We start from the raw sequence: 15497 nt of genomic DNA on the forward strand, positions 1-15497 counted from the left end.
GGTGGTGGAGGCAGATACGATAGGGTCTTTTAAGAGAAGTTCGGATAGGTATATGGAGCTTAGAAAAATAGAGGGCTATGGGTAAGTCTAGTAATTTCTAAGGTAGGGACATGTTCGGCACAACTTTGTGGGCCAAAGTATTGTACTGTATTGTCCTGTAGGTTTTCTATGTTTTGATGTAACATCTTCTCATTGTTGATGATCAAGACTGGTTCACCTCAGAGCTGTGTGCTTAGCTATTCTACTCTCTCTATACACATGACTGTGCACAACTCAAATACCATCTGTAAATTTGCTGATTGTTGGTAGAACCTCAGATGGAGATGAGAGGGTGTACAGGAGCGAGATATGCCAACTAGTGGAGTGGTGCCACAGCAACAACCTGGCACTCAATGTCAGTAAGACGAAAGAGCTGATTGTGGACTTCCGGAAGGGTAAGATGTAGGAAGACATATCAGTCCTCATAGAGAGATCAGAAGTAGAGAGAGTGAGCAGCTTCAAATTCCTGTGTGTCAAGATCTCTGTGGACCTAACCTTGTCCCAACATATCGATGAGGTTATAAAGAAAGCAAGACAGCAACTACATCAGGAGTTTGAAGAGATTTACTGTATCAACAAATACACTCGAAAGCTTCTATAGATGTAACATGGAGAGCTTTCCGACAGGCTACATCACTATCTGGTATGGGGGGGCGGGGGGGGGGGGGGTTGCTACTGCACAGGACTGAAAAAAGCTGCAGACGGTTGTAAGTTTAGGCGACTCCATCTTGGGTATTGGCCTACAAAATACCCATGACATCTTCAAGGAGCAGTGTGGCAGCGTCCATTATTAAGGACCCCCAAAACCCAGAGCATGCCCTTTTCTCACTGTTACCATCAGGTAGGAGGTACACACTCAGTGATTCAGATACAGCTTCTTCCCCTTTACCATCCAATTCCTAAATGGACATTGAATCCTTGGGCACTACCTCACTTTTTAAATATATATTATTTCTGATTTTTGCACGACTTTTAATCCAATCAATATATGTATACTGTAATTGATTTACTTATTTATTATTTTTTTCTCTGCTAGATTATGTATTGCATTGAACTGCTGCTGCTAAGTTAATAAACTTCAGGACACATGCCGCTGATAATAATCCTGATTCTGACTCTATCCTCCTGCACAAGACTCCCAAATTTAATAACATCTGTAAAATTTGGGGCAATTGTGGTTCTTTGGACTTAAGTTTTATTTTTGATTCATAGGAAAGTTAGGGATCAACTGAGGGTTTTGGGACAGGGATGAGGAGAGTTAGAAGTCAAGGGCAGGAGCCAGCGTTTGAGTCAAGATGGTGCCAAGCTGCAATGTCCTTCAGTCTTAGTTTTTCTTTTGGTACGTTGGGGACAGCACAAGAGTTAGGGGCCAGTTTGCAGTTTAGGGGCAGGGATCAGAGAGACTAAAGAGTGAGGGGTAGGAACCAGTGTTCGCAGCATTCCACAGATGAAAATCTGCAATCCCAGAAGTAGGGTAACAGGGCACTCAGATGACAAGCTTTCTCCAGATCATTGAGTCCCAAGTCAGAGATACGCATGGGCTGGAGTCACAAGGGCCAATGATCCCCCAGATCCTGAAGATTCGAAGGTCAAACTCATGAATGGCAAGTCCTAAGGTCAAGGCCTGAAGGTCAAATCTGTGACCACCAGTTCTGGGATCAAAGCCTAAAGGTCATATCCACGATCAACAAGTTCTGCATTCGATGCCCAGAAGTTGGTGAATTGCAAAGGGCAAACCGAAGGGTGAAATCCAAAGCTCAGCAAGCCCGGAGGTAGAAAGCTCGAAGTTGGTAAGTCCAGTGGAAGAGGCATGAAGGTCGAGCTGCAAGGCTAGGCCAAGGACTGGAGGGCGAAGTCCCAATATCTGGGGCCAAGGGCCGGAGGTGACCCTGGAGTTGTAGGTCTGGGGAGTGAAGGGGTGGATGGCTGGAAGGGTGAGAAAGGGACTTGTTTTGCTGCTATTGTTTCATTCGTTACTGTAGTTGTTGGTGTTGTGATGTTTGCACTGTTCTACTGAACATTGTGGGCATGCTATTTTGGTGCCAGAATGTGTGGCAATGCCTGTGAGCACCCCAGCATACCCTTGGATGTGCTGGGTGTTAAAACAAATGATGCATTTCACTGTCTTTAGATGTACATTTGATAAACAAATCTGAATTTCCTGCTTGCTAATTCTTCACTAACATGGTCAAACAGATTTATCTTCCAGCCTCTATTGTCATGTAGGCCTTACAGCGATCTGAACCGCAAAGATAAAGAAAACAAATAGATTCTACTATTCAAATCCTTGACATGTAACTGAATTTACTGATTCACCTGTAGAGCCCGAGCATGTAGATGACAAACTTAAACAAATAATTGCAGTAAAGGAGAATAGTTACTGTGACCTCCATCCCAACTTCACAAACATGTAATGCAAATCAAAAAGACTAGAACAAGAAATAGCAGACTAATAGCAGCTCTTTTGGAAGAGGACAGCGAGGCTTGAGAGGAAGTGCGGCGGCGGCCATTTTCAAATTGTCCAATTGCTTCTCAGATCGGAGTTCTGAGAGGCGGGACTGTGCAGGCGCGTGAAGGAGGCCCGGGAAGGAGGGAAGATATATAAAGAACGCCGCCTTAAGAAGCGGGCAGCTTCGTTTGCGGGCAGTGGAGTGAGCCGGGCGCAGAGTGTAGGGCTTGGGCTCAGAGGGCTTAGGCGGAAGAGGGCACAGTAGGCTTATCTTTTAGTTCTTGTATTTTCAGTTATTTGGGAGGTATGAGTGTGAGGGCAGCTTGTTGTTCTCGGTGTCGGATGTGGGAGATCCTGGAGTCTCCGAGCCTCCCGGACGTCCACATCTGCGCCAGGTGCGCCGAACTGCAGCTCCTGAGAGACCGAGTTAGGGAACTGAAGCTGCAGCTCGATGACCTTCGCCTGGTCAGGGAGAGTGAGGAGGTGATAGAGAGGAGTTACAGGCAGGTGGTCACTCCGGGATCACGGGAGGCAGATAGGTGGGTTACAGTCAGGAAGGGGAAGAGGCAGGTACTATAGAGTACCCCAGTGGCTATACCCCTTGATAATAAGTACTCATGTTTGAGTACTGTTGGGGGGGACAGCCTACCTGGTGGGAGTGACAGTGGCCGAGCCTCCGGCACAGAGGACGGCCCTGTAGCTCAGAAGGGTAGGGTTAGAAGAAAGAGGTCCATAGTAATAGGGGACTCAATAGTCAATGGCTCAGACAGGCGTTTCTGTGGAGGTGACCGGGAGTCCCGGATGGTAATTTGCCTCCCTGGTGCCAGGGTTCCGGACGTTTCTGATCACGTCCAAGATATCCTGAAGTGCGAGGGTGAAGAGCCAGAGGTCGTGGTAAATGTAGGTACCAATGACATAGGAAGGAAAGGGGAAGAGGTCCTGAAACGAGAGTATAGGGAGTTAGGAAGGCAGTTAAGAAGAAGGACCGCAAAGGTAGTAATCTCGGGATTACTGCCTGTGCCATGCGACAGTGAGAGTAGGAATAGAATTAGGTGGAGGATGAATGTGTGGCTGTGGGATTGGAGCAGGGGGCAGGGATTCTAGTTTCTGGATCATTGGGACCTCTTCTGGGGCAGGAGTGACCTGTTCAAGAAGGACGGGTTACACTTGAATCGTGGGGGGACCAATATCCTAGCAGGGAGGTTTGCTAGGGCTACAGGGCGGACTTTAAACTAGTAAGATGGGGGGGCGGGAGACTATTTGAGGAGACTATGGGAGAGGAGGTTAGTTCACCAGTGGAGCAAGTAAATAGACAGTGTGTGAGGGAGGAAAGGCAGGTGATGGAGAAGGGATGCGCTCAGCCCGAAGATGTAGGGGAGAAGAAAGAAAAGGATAATAAATTTGAATGCATTGTTAGGGATGGAAAGAGAGGAGGAGATGGAGAGTATCTTAAATGAATCTATTTTAATGCTAGGAGCATTGTAAGAAAGGTGGATGAGCTTAAAGCGTGGATTGATACCTGGAATTATGATGTTGTAGCTATTAGTGAAACATGGTTGCAGGAAAGGTGTGTTTGGCAACTAAATATTCCTGGATTTAGTTGCTTCAGGTGTGATAGAGTAGGAGGGGCCAGAGGAGGAGGTGTTGCATTGCTTGTCCGAGAAAATCATATGGCGGTGCTTTGGAAGGATAGATTAGAGAGCTCCTCTAGGGAGGCCATTTGGGTGGAATTGAAGAATGGGAAAGGTGCAGTAACACTGATAGGAGTGTATTATAGGCCACCTAATGGGGCGCGTGAGTTGGAAGAGCAAATGTGTAAGGAGATAGCAGATATTTGTAGTAAACACAAGGTGGTGATTGTGGGAGATTTTAATTTTCCACACGTAGACTGGGAAGCTCATTCTGTAAAAGGGCTGGATGGTTTAGAGTTTATGAAATGTGTGCAGGATAGTTTTTTGCAACAATACATAGAAGTACCGACTAGAGATGGGGCAGTGTTGGATCTCCTGTTAGGGAATGCGATAGGTCAGCTGACAGATGTATGTGTTGGGGAGCACTTCGGGTCCAGTGATCACAATAGCATTAGCTTCAATATAATTATGGAGAAGGACAGGACTGGACCTAGAGTTGAGATTTTTGATTGGAGAAAGGCTAACTTTGAGGGGATGCGAAGGGATTTAGAGAGAGTGGATTGGGCCAAGTTGTTTTATGGGAAGGATGTAATAGAGAAATAGAGGGTGAAATTATGAGGGTACAGAATCTTTATGTTCCTGTTAGGGTGAAAGGAAAGGTTAAAGGTTTGAGAGCACCATGGTTTTCAAGGGATATTAGAAATTTGGTTCAGAAAAAGAGGGATGTCTACAATAGATATAGGCAGCATGGAGTAAAGGAATTGCTCGAGGAATATAAAGAATGTAAAAGGAATCTTAAGAAAGAGATTAGAAAAGCTAAAAGAAGATACGAGGTTGGTTTGGCAAATAAGGTGAAAGTAAATCCGAAAGGTTTCTACAGTTATATTAAAAGCAAGAGGATAGTGAGGGATAAAATTGGCCCCTTAGAGAATCAGAGTGGTCAGCTATGTGTGGAACCGAAGGAGATGGGAGAGATTTTGAATGATTTCTTCTCTTCGGTATTCACTAAGGAGAAGGATATTGAATTGTCTAAGGTGTGGGAAACAAGTAAGGAAGTTATGGAACCTATGACAATTAAAGAGGTGGAGGTACTGGCGCTTTTAAGAAATTTAAAAGTGGATAAATCTCCGGGTCCTGACAGGATATTCCCCAGGACCTTGAGGGAAGTTTGTGTAGAAATAGCAGGAGCTCTGACGGAGATCTTTAATATGTCATTAGAAACGGGGATTGTGCCGGAGGATTGGCGTATTGCTCATGTGGTTCCATTGTTTAAAAAGGGTTCTAGAAGGAAGCCTAGCAATTATAGACCTGTCAGTTTGACATCAATGGTGGGTAAATTAATGGAAAGTATTCTTAGAGATAGTATTTATAATTATCTGGATAGACGGGATCTGATTAGAAGTAGCCAGCATGGATTTGTGCTTGGAAGGTCATGTTTGACAAACCTTATTGAATTTTTTGAAGAAGTTACGAGGAATGTTGACGAGGGTAAGGCAGTGGATGTAGTCTATATGGACTTCAGCAAAGCCTTTGACAAAGTTCCACATGGAAGGTTAGCTAAGAAGGTTCAGTCGTTAGGTATTAATGCTGGAGTAATAAAATGGATTCAACAGTGGCTAGATGGGAGATGCCAGAGAGTAGTGGTGGATAATTGTTTATCGGGATGGAGGCCGGTGACTAGCGGGGTGCCTCAGGGATCTGTTTTGGGCCCAATGTTGTTTGTAATATACATAAATGATCTGGATGATGGGGTGGTAAATTGGATTAGTAAGTATGCCGATGATACTAAGGTAGGAGGTGTTGTGGATAATGAGGTGGATTTTCAAAGCTTGCAGGGAGATTTATGCCGGTTAGAAGAATGGGCTGAACGTTGGCAGATGGAGTTTAATGCTGAGAAGTGTGAGGTTCTACATTTTGGCAGGAATAATCCAAATAGAACATACAGAGTAAATGGTAGGGCATTGAGGAATGCAGAGGAACAGAGAGATCTAGGAATAACTGTGCATAGTTCCCTGAAAGTGGAGTCTCATGTAGATAGGGTGGTGAAGAGGGCTTTTGGAACGCTGGCCTTTATAAATCAAAGCATTGAGTACAGAAGTTGGGATGTAATGCTAAAGTTGTACAAGGCATTGGTAAGGCCAAATTTGGAATATTGTGTGCAGTTCTGGTCACCGAATTATAGGAAAGATATCAATAAATTAGAGAGAGTGCAGAGACGATTTTCTAGGATGTTACCTGGGTTTCAGCAATTAAGTTACAGAGAAAGGTTGAACAAGTTAGGTCTCTATTCATTGGAGCGTAGAAGGTTGAGGGGGGATTTGATCGAGGTATTTAAAATTTTGAGAGGGATAGATAGAGTTGACGTGAACAGGCTGTTTCCATTGAGAGTAGGGGAGATTCAAACTAGAGGACATGATTTGAGAGTTAGGGGGCAGAAGTTTAAGGGAAACACGAGGGGGTATTTCTTTACTCAAAGAGTGATAGCTGTGTGGAATGAGCTTCCTGTAGAAGTAGTAGAGGCCAGTTCAGTTGTGTCATTTAAGGTAAAATTGGATAGGTATATGGACAGGAAAGGAGTGGAGGGTTATGGGCTGAGTGCGGGTAGTTGGGACTAGGTGAGATTAAGGGTTCGGCACGGACTAGGAGGGCCAAGATGGCCTGTTTCCGTGCTGTGATTGTTATATATGGTTATAAAAATTGTGCACAGTATTTGAGAGCAATGATACAGAAAAAAAGAAATAAGCACACTTACCCACTGAGATAAAAAATAGCAACAGTAAAAGCACACAGAATGCAACAGAGTTGATTGAAATGAAATGAACCACTTTTAGCTAAAAGTTGAGAGGACTGCAGCAAGATTCACATGTTTCTGAATGAGGGAATTTATCATGATAGAACACCCAGCAACAGCAACATTTCCACTGAGCGAGAACAGGCTGAAAATTTATCTAGACATTACAATTGCAAAATTAATGCATAGCTCAAACAAAGAGGTGTTTATCCAGAGAGGTTTAGGAATGGTGAGGAAGTAATAATAAATACACTTATAATAACAGTGAATTAGGAAAATCTCCACACCCAATATTGCAAGATTTGTAAATTGGGCAAAAACTACAATTATTCTTATTACTGATTGCCACAAGTTCAAATTGCAACCCTAGACACCCCAGATGAAAAAAAATAATATCCTTAAAATTGAATGATACATTGTGGCACTGTACTGCTGTCACAAAGTCATCTAAGACAGTGATACGAAATCTGATTCTCCGCTCCAGTGGAGGAACAAAGCAAGAGGTTCAAAGGGAGATTCTTTACAGAGTACATTCCTCAATGGTAAATGGGTGAGTTAGATACTATACCTCAAATCTCTGAGAGCTGACTTTCTTTCCTTTTTTCGACCATACAATTTTCGGCCTCGGATCTCCAGAGGTTTGGCAGATAAACGACGCAACCCCTCCTGAGACTCCCGTCTGGTCAATGGGAGTTCTTGTAAACTTTGGTGGTGCTATAAAAAAAAGAAAATAGCATTAAATCAGATTCCTCAAGAACTTAAGTCTCAGTTGCTAAGCAATGCTACATTTCATTAAACAGGTTTAACAATAAAATCACCAGTCTCCTAGATTTGTGGGAATTTCTTTCCCAACTGCATTCTTTTAAGTTCATGCCCATGAAAGCAAATCTATTTATATTTTATATAATATTGTGCAGTGTGAACTCTCTAGGGCCTAAAAGCAGTCTATGAGCACATTTAGATTTCGGATCGGTGATGATTTTGTGTATCCAACGTAGCTTTTCAATGTTAGTCTGATTTTTTGAAACTTTCAAACTCACTTATTGATTGTATTTATTCATTGGATTTATTAATATGATTTGAAGAGCCTCTTGCTTCATTACATTTGGACTTTGGTTATTTATACCAGCGATCTTTTACTACTCTGGGCTTAGTGGGGATGCTTTTACTTCATATCTCCAGGCAAGTGAGATACGCTGAGATGCTAAATCCAGTCAAAAATCTGCTGTCTGCAAATACCTGACGCATTTCAATTTTAAATGGTTTGAATGATAATCAGAATAAATTTGGAGATGTTTCAGACAACTGCGCCTCAGAAACAGGAAAATATTTCAGACTTTCTAACATGCTGGCCAACATGCGTTTAAATGTTTATACCAAGTCACAAATGCAATAAAGAACAAACAAAACAGTAAAAATTTTCAAATAATGCAAAGTCCAATAAAGCAGTAATGATAAAGAAAACAGGATGTTGGAAGATGCTAGCCTAACAAGACCAACAGGAACTTGTAAGAGTGCATTCAAAGTTCAAAGTAAATTTATTATCAAAGTACATACATGTCACCATATACAACCCTGACATTCATTTCCTTGCTGGCATGCTCAATAAATCCATAGCAGAATATTAACCATAATAGAATCAATAAAAGACTGCACCAACTTGGCACTCAACCAGTGTATAAAACACACAAACCTGGCAAATACAAAAAAACTAAATAACCAGACAATTGAATAAATAAACAGACAAACAAATAATGAATATTGAGAACATGAGATGAAGAGTCCTAGAAAGTGAGTCCATTGGTTAGGGGACCAGTTCAATGATAGGTCAAGTGAAGTTGAATGAAGTATCCCCTTTGATTCAAGAGCCTGGTAACTGTTCCTGAACCTGGTGGTGTGAGTCCCGAGTCTCCTGAACCTTGTTCCTGATGGCAGCAGCAAGAACAGAGCATGTCCTGGGTTGTGGAGGTCCCTGATAATGGATGCTGCATTCAGTGCCCTACTTACATTCCAAAATAAGGCACAAGAAATTGGAAAGGAATGTCTGATACCATCCAACTTGGTTCCAACTAAATACTTCTTACCATTGCAACCCAATACACAATCTGTCCATGTAAAATACACACACAAGAGATTCTGTAGGTGCTGGAAATCCAGCGTAACACACACAGGATGCTGGAGAAATTCAGCAGGCCTGGCAGTATCTATGGAAAGGAATAAACAGTTGACATTTCGGGCCGAGACCCTTAATCTTGACTAATTTCATCTCCAATGAACCCAACAATTTTACACTGTAATCTGGAACATGATCTCAATGTAATCCAAAGAGTGCACTATCGCCATGAAGAAGTGACAATGACTTGATTGCGTATTAGATAAAATTGGTACGTCAGATCTTGCTGTGATTTCAGGAAGTTTAATCCACGTACGTGGGCTCCCCACAGGGTTGAGTCAGATGTAAAACCCTGATTGAAGGTGCCTATTTTACTTAATCCACTAATTTGAATGAATAGAAAATCAGTCACTGAGGTCCTGCAACATCCATGTGAGCAGAGAATGAGGCCTGCAAGATCTCAACCCTGGAGCAATACACATTACTCTATCAGTCAAGGGAATACAGAGTAAAACAGAGTTTATAGAAAGTGAGGTAATCTTAATGAAACATAGAAAATCATTAGGGTGCATGACAGGGTAGATGTTGAGATGCTTCAATCAGTAAGAAAATTGCATACCGGGGGTCATAATTATATCATCATTATAGGATTAATGGGCAGTTGTTTAAAATAGACAATAGACAATAGGTGCAGAAGTAGACCATTCGGCCCTTCGAGCCTGCACCGCCATTTTGAGATCATGGCTGATCATCTACTATCAATACCCGGTTCCTGCCTTGTCCCCATATCCCTTGATTCCCCTATCCATAAGATACCTATCTAGCTCCTTCTTGAAAGCATCCAGAGAATTGGCCTCCACTGCCTTCCGAGGCAGTGCATTCCAGACCCCCACAACTCTCTGGGAGAAGAAGTTTTTCCTTAACTCTGTCCTAAATGACCTACCCCTTATTCTCAAATCATGCCCTCTGGTACTGGACTCTCCCAGCATCTGGAACATAATTCCTGCCTCTATCTTGTCCAATCCTTTAATAATCTTATATGTTGCAATCAGATCCCCTCTCAATCTCCTTAATTCCAGCGTGTATAAGCCCAGTCTCTCTAACCTCTTTGCGTAAGACAGTCCTTACATCCCAACATCCCAGGAATTAACCTTGTGACAGTCCTGACATCCCAGGAATTAACCTTGTGAAAATGGAGCTATGTAGGATTGTCTTCCCAGAAAGTCACGGTAAATCTTTTAAGTTCTCTACCCCAGATGGATGTGAAGGTAACATCATTTGGAGAGAGGATTGCGGGCTTAAGAATCTTAAGAGGAACTATATAGTGTATTGAAATACCAGGGAATTGAGAACAATGGAGTAGTGGCACAAAAGCAGAGATGAGGACAGGAGGACTACCATGATCACGTAGAATGGTCGAGCATATCGAGGGAAGGACTGACCTACCCTTGCTTCTGTTTTCTGATGTTCTCATGAACAACCATACCCCACTAATATCCTATGCATGCAAACTAAACATCAAGAAGAAGAAGAAATTAATTTGAGGCTGCACAGAAATAACGAGTAAAAAATAAGCAAGACATCTCAAAAAACAAGGTTAAATAAAAGCTGATAGTTATTAGTTCATAATAGAAATTAGGGTAAAGGGTTTATATTTAATTAGCAACAATGGGAGAAAGTGGGAAGTCTATTATTCAGAATTTTGTGTTTTGTGTTTCTGTGGAGACTGCTAGTGGAGCAGAAGTTATGGGTCACATAGCTTGGTTAATGCTGTTCCAATTTCAATCAAACAATTTTACATTTTGTGTAAGTTTCTAAACACTCCAGCTTCCAGCACTTGCTAATTTCACAGTGTTTAGTGAGAAGATTAATTTGCATTAACTTCGATTGATGACTCATTGACTCTGGTCACTGATGGACCAAACTAACAAACACTTTTCTGCATTAGACCATCGGTACTGTCCGGTGGCATTTGCGGTATCACCTCTGTGACTTGTCTGAAATGGATGGAGAAGGGAAGAGAACTTCCTTAAGACTTTCCAATTTTGCTGAGGAATAGGTAATATGAAGAACACAAAGGTGACAATAATCTGATTAAGTTATTCAGCTGCGTATTCATACCAAGCATAAGTTTCCCAATATGCAGGAGAAACCTCAAATGGTACTAAAACCACATTAGTTGTGATAATGCCATCACCACCAATGTGATATTATTTTATGTACAGTGCTAAAAATGTTACAGTCTGAAATGAATGTGTCAAAGCTATTGGTAAAATAAACTCAAAGTATCTTTCTTGTCAAGTATTATCAGTATGAGAATAAAACTGGTCACTTGACAAAAGTTTAAACAAAGGACACAACAGTAAAACAAAGGAACAGACCTTTTGGCCCATAATGTGTCTGACTAGTAATAGACTAGCAATTAAACACATACCTAAGTGAATAATAGTCTAGTAATTAAGAATTACTAGAATAAAATATTAAACAATAATAAAACTAGTAATAGTCTTGTAATTAAAGGCATAACTAAACCAATTCCTTCTGCCAACAGAATATCCACATCCCTCCATTTCCTGCGCAATCATGTGCCTATCAATGATCACAGAAATGTATTTTAGACTGCCAGAAGTGCATATCTGTTAATCTAAATATTTTGCTGTATTATTTGTTTTCCTCTTTTGTTCCTTTATTCATTATTCCTTTTTTTAAAAAAAAATATTCTCAGTCCCAAGCAGGGGACCATTTCCCTCCACTTATTTACCTCCAATTCTGAATTCAAACTAAGACCACCTAAACAGATTGGCAATGTGCTTTCAGGCCAAAATTATCACTCGTCTGATTAGGTTGCTCTGAACTGCCCTAACATGACAGGCTAAGGTTTTCTCTCCCACCCCACTCCAATGCTGCCTGCCCTGACCGACTCTGATGCACACAGGTACAGCTGGTGGGGGCTGTTGCAGGAGGTGCAAGTATTACTCAGCTGCACTGGAGCTTGTTTTTCCACCAAGGTTTCAACCCATGACCCATAGCCCAATCACCCTCATGCTGGCTCTTCACTTTCTTCATTGACTGCATTAAAGCTGATAAAAATAAGTACTAATGTGTTCTAATATCTTTGACCCAGTCCTGAACTTTAGTGGTTGGACTGTAAATAGCTCATGCTGAAATATCAGCTTGCAAGTGTTGATAGACTACCAGCAGCTATTTATAACCTTCCCTGACTAATGATGCAAGGAGTGTGGGAGCAATTGGAACAGTTCACTGCTCACGGTCACCCACCACGAATTTTTCCAATGTGATAGGTTACCAAGCATCATATGCCTAGTCCTTACACTAATTTTCAATCTTTTGATTGGTCAATAGCTAGTGAGAGGGAAATAAATTTTAAAACACACTGGTGTATAAATTCAGTCATCTGACACATCACATGCCCTGCAATTCAGAAATCAGATTATCCAAGACTTGAGTCAAAGAAGATTTTCTTTTACATTATTGCTTCCCTTGACCAACACAGAATGTATCAGGTCCACTGTTTGAATGAACTGAGCTGAGCTTCGATGCTGTCAGGAATGTGTTGTAGAAGGACAATCAAAGGATTCGGTCTTGATTTATCAATGAACCAGACTTCTAATCTTCACAAAAGCAAGACCTGCAGAACGGCTGAGGGTGGAAAATGTTAGGGAGCAAAATCCTTGTTTCACACTTAACACCCCAGAAGAGGCATGACTGCAACCTCTGCAGGAATCCAGCCAATTAGTCCCCACTCCCAGCCACTTTTAGAGTTCTACTTACAAAACGCAGCAAGTGTACAGTTTATGGTTCAAATGTGACTCGTGAAATGACTTATGGTGTAATGCCTTACTTTGCTCAAATGTACAAAGCAATCACTCCCTACAGCACCTGGTCAAACTAGCTTAACACCGTTCTGCACAGTGATTTGAAGCAACTGGGAATAAAAGGAAACAATGTGCACTTTGTCTCTACACTCACATACATAGCTCCTCAAGGGGATAGGATTGTTCAACCATTCACAGTTCAATACTCAAAAAAGCCTTATTCACTTTGGTATCACTTTATCTGATTCTCTCGGACTGAATTTGAATCGCTTCCATCTACTGTGGCATTTCTAGTTTACAACCACATCCCAGTTTCTGCCGACTAATTATTCATTAACAATCCAATTGAAACTTTGCTTTAGATAAGAATAAGCTTGATAAAAAAAAACATTTCTTTTTCATGAATTCAAATTTCAATTAAAACAGAAAGCTAATTCAGCATTTTGACAATTCACTCACCAAGGGATCCATAACACTGGGTTAAGGAGGCAGCACAATAATTCTGGAAGTACTGATGATCAATGACAGGACTGGCTTTAAATATCTCAAGTGCTGGTGCCGAGTATTTTTTCTGCCCCTCATGCTTTCCAATTTCTACCCTGAACTTTGGTCATACACTTTGAAAATGGGCTCCAGGAACATTAGAACAGGAATAAGCAATTAAAGCTGAGCACAGATGCATCTCAATGAAAGCTTCACTTTCTAAGGAGGTTACGGCTTGTTATAGATGTGCTGTTGGAATTATCCTGACTGGTTTCATCATAGTCTGGTACGGCAATTCAAACACACACAAATGTAAGAAGCTGCAGAGAGCAGCAGGCTCAGCCCAATATATCCCATCATCAACAATATCAACTGGAGGGAAGCATCCATCATTAAAAATCCCCACCGTCAGGCCATGCCATCTTCTCGCTGCTACCATTGGGCAGGAGGTACAGAAGCCTCATATTCCACATCACCACATTCAAGAACAGCTACTTTCCTTCAACCGTTCAGTTCTTCAACCAGGAGCCACAACCCTAATCAACACGGTTTAGCAACACACTAACACTTTGATCACTCTGCACTCAAATGGATGTTGCTTTTCTTTTATTCTAATTGTGTTCTTTCTTGTAAAAATGGGTAGTTTAGTTTTTGTTTTTCTTGTAAATGCTGCTAATGTGATTCTGTGTACATGTGGTGCTGCTGCTAGTAATTTTTCTCTGCACCCGTGTAGACATGTACTTGTGCATATGAGCATAAGCTCAACTTCGACTTCAGATTTTGGTTTTATTTCACATTATTCTTTGGACAGAAGGTTGCTGATACATTAGGGGGATCATAGATTTGCAAGCAGAGAAACTTGGCCCATCATAGCCTTACTGGTTACTGAACTAATCTTTTCCGGTCCCGTTCACCCACATTCGGTCCGCAGCCTTTTCTGCCTTGGTGATTCAAGGGCTCATCCTGTTGCTTCTGAAATGTCGTGAGAGTGCCTACTTCCAGAATCTCCTCAGGCAGTGAGATCCAGATTCCAATGACACTTTACTTCACAAGGTGAGACTTCATTTACTTCTACATCTGCTGAAGACAGCTGGCCAACCAGCTTCCAGGCATGGTTTTAAAAGCTGGCAAAATTCATCTGTGCCATTTGGGCTCCATGTTATAGCGCCACATAGTTTCACAAGCATTAGGCATTCATGGTTGGATTTCTCATTGTTGCCTTCTCCTAAGCTCCTATCAGTTTACACTGAACACACCAGCACCAGCGCTCCTCCAGGCACTGCCTTCACTGTGAGTGTCTCAGTGCTCTGTAAGGCAGGAAGCAAGAAACTGGATTTACCCCTGAGAGTTTGGTGGGCATCATCACTCACAGGAAGGGTATCTTCTGTTCAAGGGGAGCACAGAGATCTTCAATAATATATTCAGAAATAAGGAGCAAATACCTGCATGCACATGGTCTTTTTTCTCAGGAAATGGAAATCAAGAATTAAAGGGATAGATTTAAGGTGAGAGGGGATCAGTACGTTGGACACATGCCAGAAGAAATGGCAGAGGTAGGTACAATAACAACATTAAAAAATAACAATTGGACAGGTAATGAATGGGAAAGGTTTCAATATGGAGCTTCAAGGTTCCATAGGTAAACATCAGCAGCAGCCTGTCCTGCTCCAACCATGTGGATACCATGGCTAACAAAGTTCACCAACACCTCCACAGTATTCCCTCAGGAGACTGAAGAAATATAGCAAGACCCTGTCATCCCTTACCAATTTATATCAATGCCCCATAGAAAACACCCCATCTGGATACATACTGACTTGGTAAAGGAACCACTCTGTGTGTGACCACAGGAAACTGTGCTCACACCTCAGCACATCACAGAAAGCAGCTGCTCTCTATGGTCCCTTTCATTATTTCTCATTGCTTCAGCAAAGCAGTCAGCATCATCAAAGACTCCATCCACCCATGATATTCTGCCTTCTTGAATCTTCCATAGAGCAGAAAATATAAAAACCTGGAAGTGTGTACTTCCAGGCTCAAGGACAGCTTCTGCCCTGCCGTTACAAGATCATTAAGTGGTTTCCTCATAAAATAAGTTGGACTCAATCTCGCAATCTCCCTCGTTATAATCTTGTGCTTTATTGTTACCTGCACT

At 41.9% G+C, this 15497-nt stretch overlaps 1 protein-coding gene across 4 annotated transcripts in view; it reads right to left on the reverse strand.

Annotated features, from left to right (window-relative positions):
* LOC132396773 (receptor-type tyrosine-protein phosphatase delta) overlaps positions 1-15497 on the reverse strand; it is a 635525-nt gene that overhangs the window by 370303 nt on the left and 249725 nt on the right. For all 4 annotated transcript variants that reach the window (XM_059974654.1, XM_059974652.1, XM_059974656.1 and 1 more), the window contains exon 3: positions 7479-7624. In XM_059974654.1, the coding sequence (XP_059830637.1) occupies positions 7479-7624 (146 nt within the window). The remainder of the gene's footprint in view (positions 1-7478; positions 7625-15497) is intronic.

The sequence above is a fragment of the Hypanus sabinus genome, chromosome 7 (assembly GCF_030144855.1).
Source record: "Hypanus sabinus isolate sHypSab1 chromosome 7, sHypSab1.hap1, whole genome shotgun sequence".
Classification (NCBI taxonomy): Eukaryota; Metazoa; Chordata; class Chondrichthyes; order Myliobatiformes; family Dasyatidae; genus Hypanus; species Hypanus sabinus.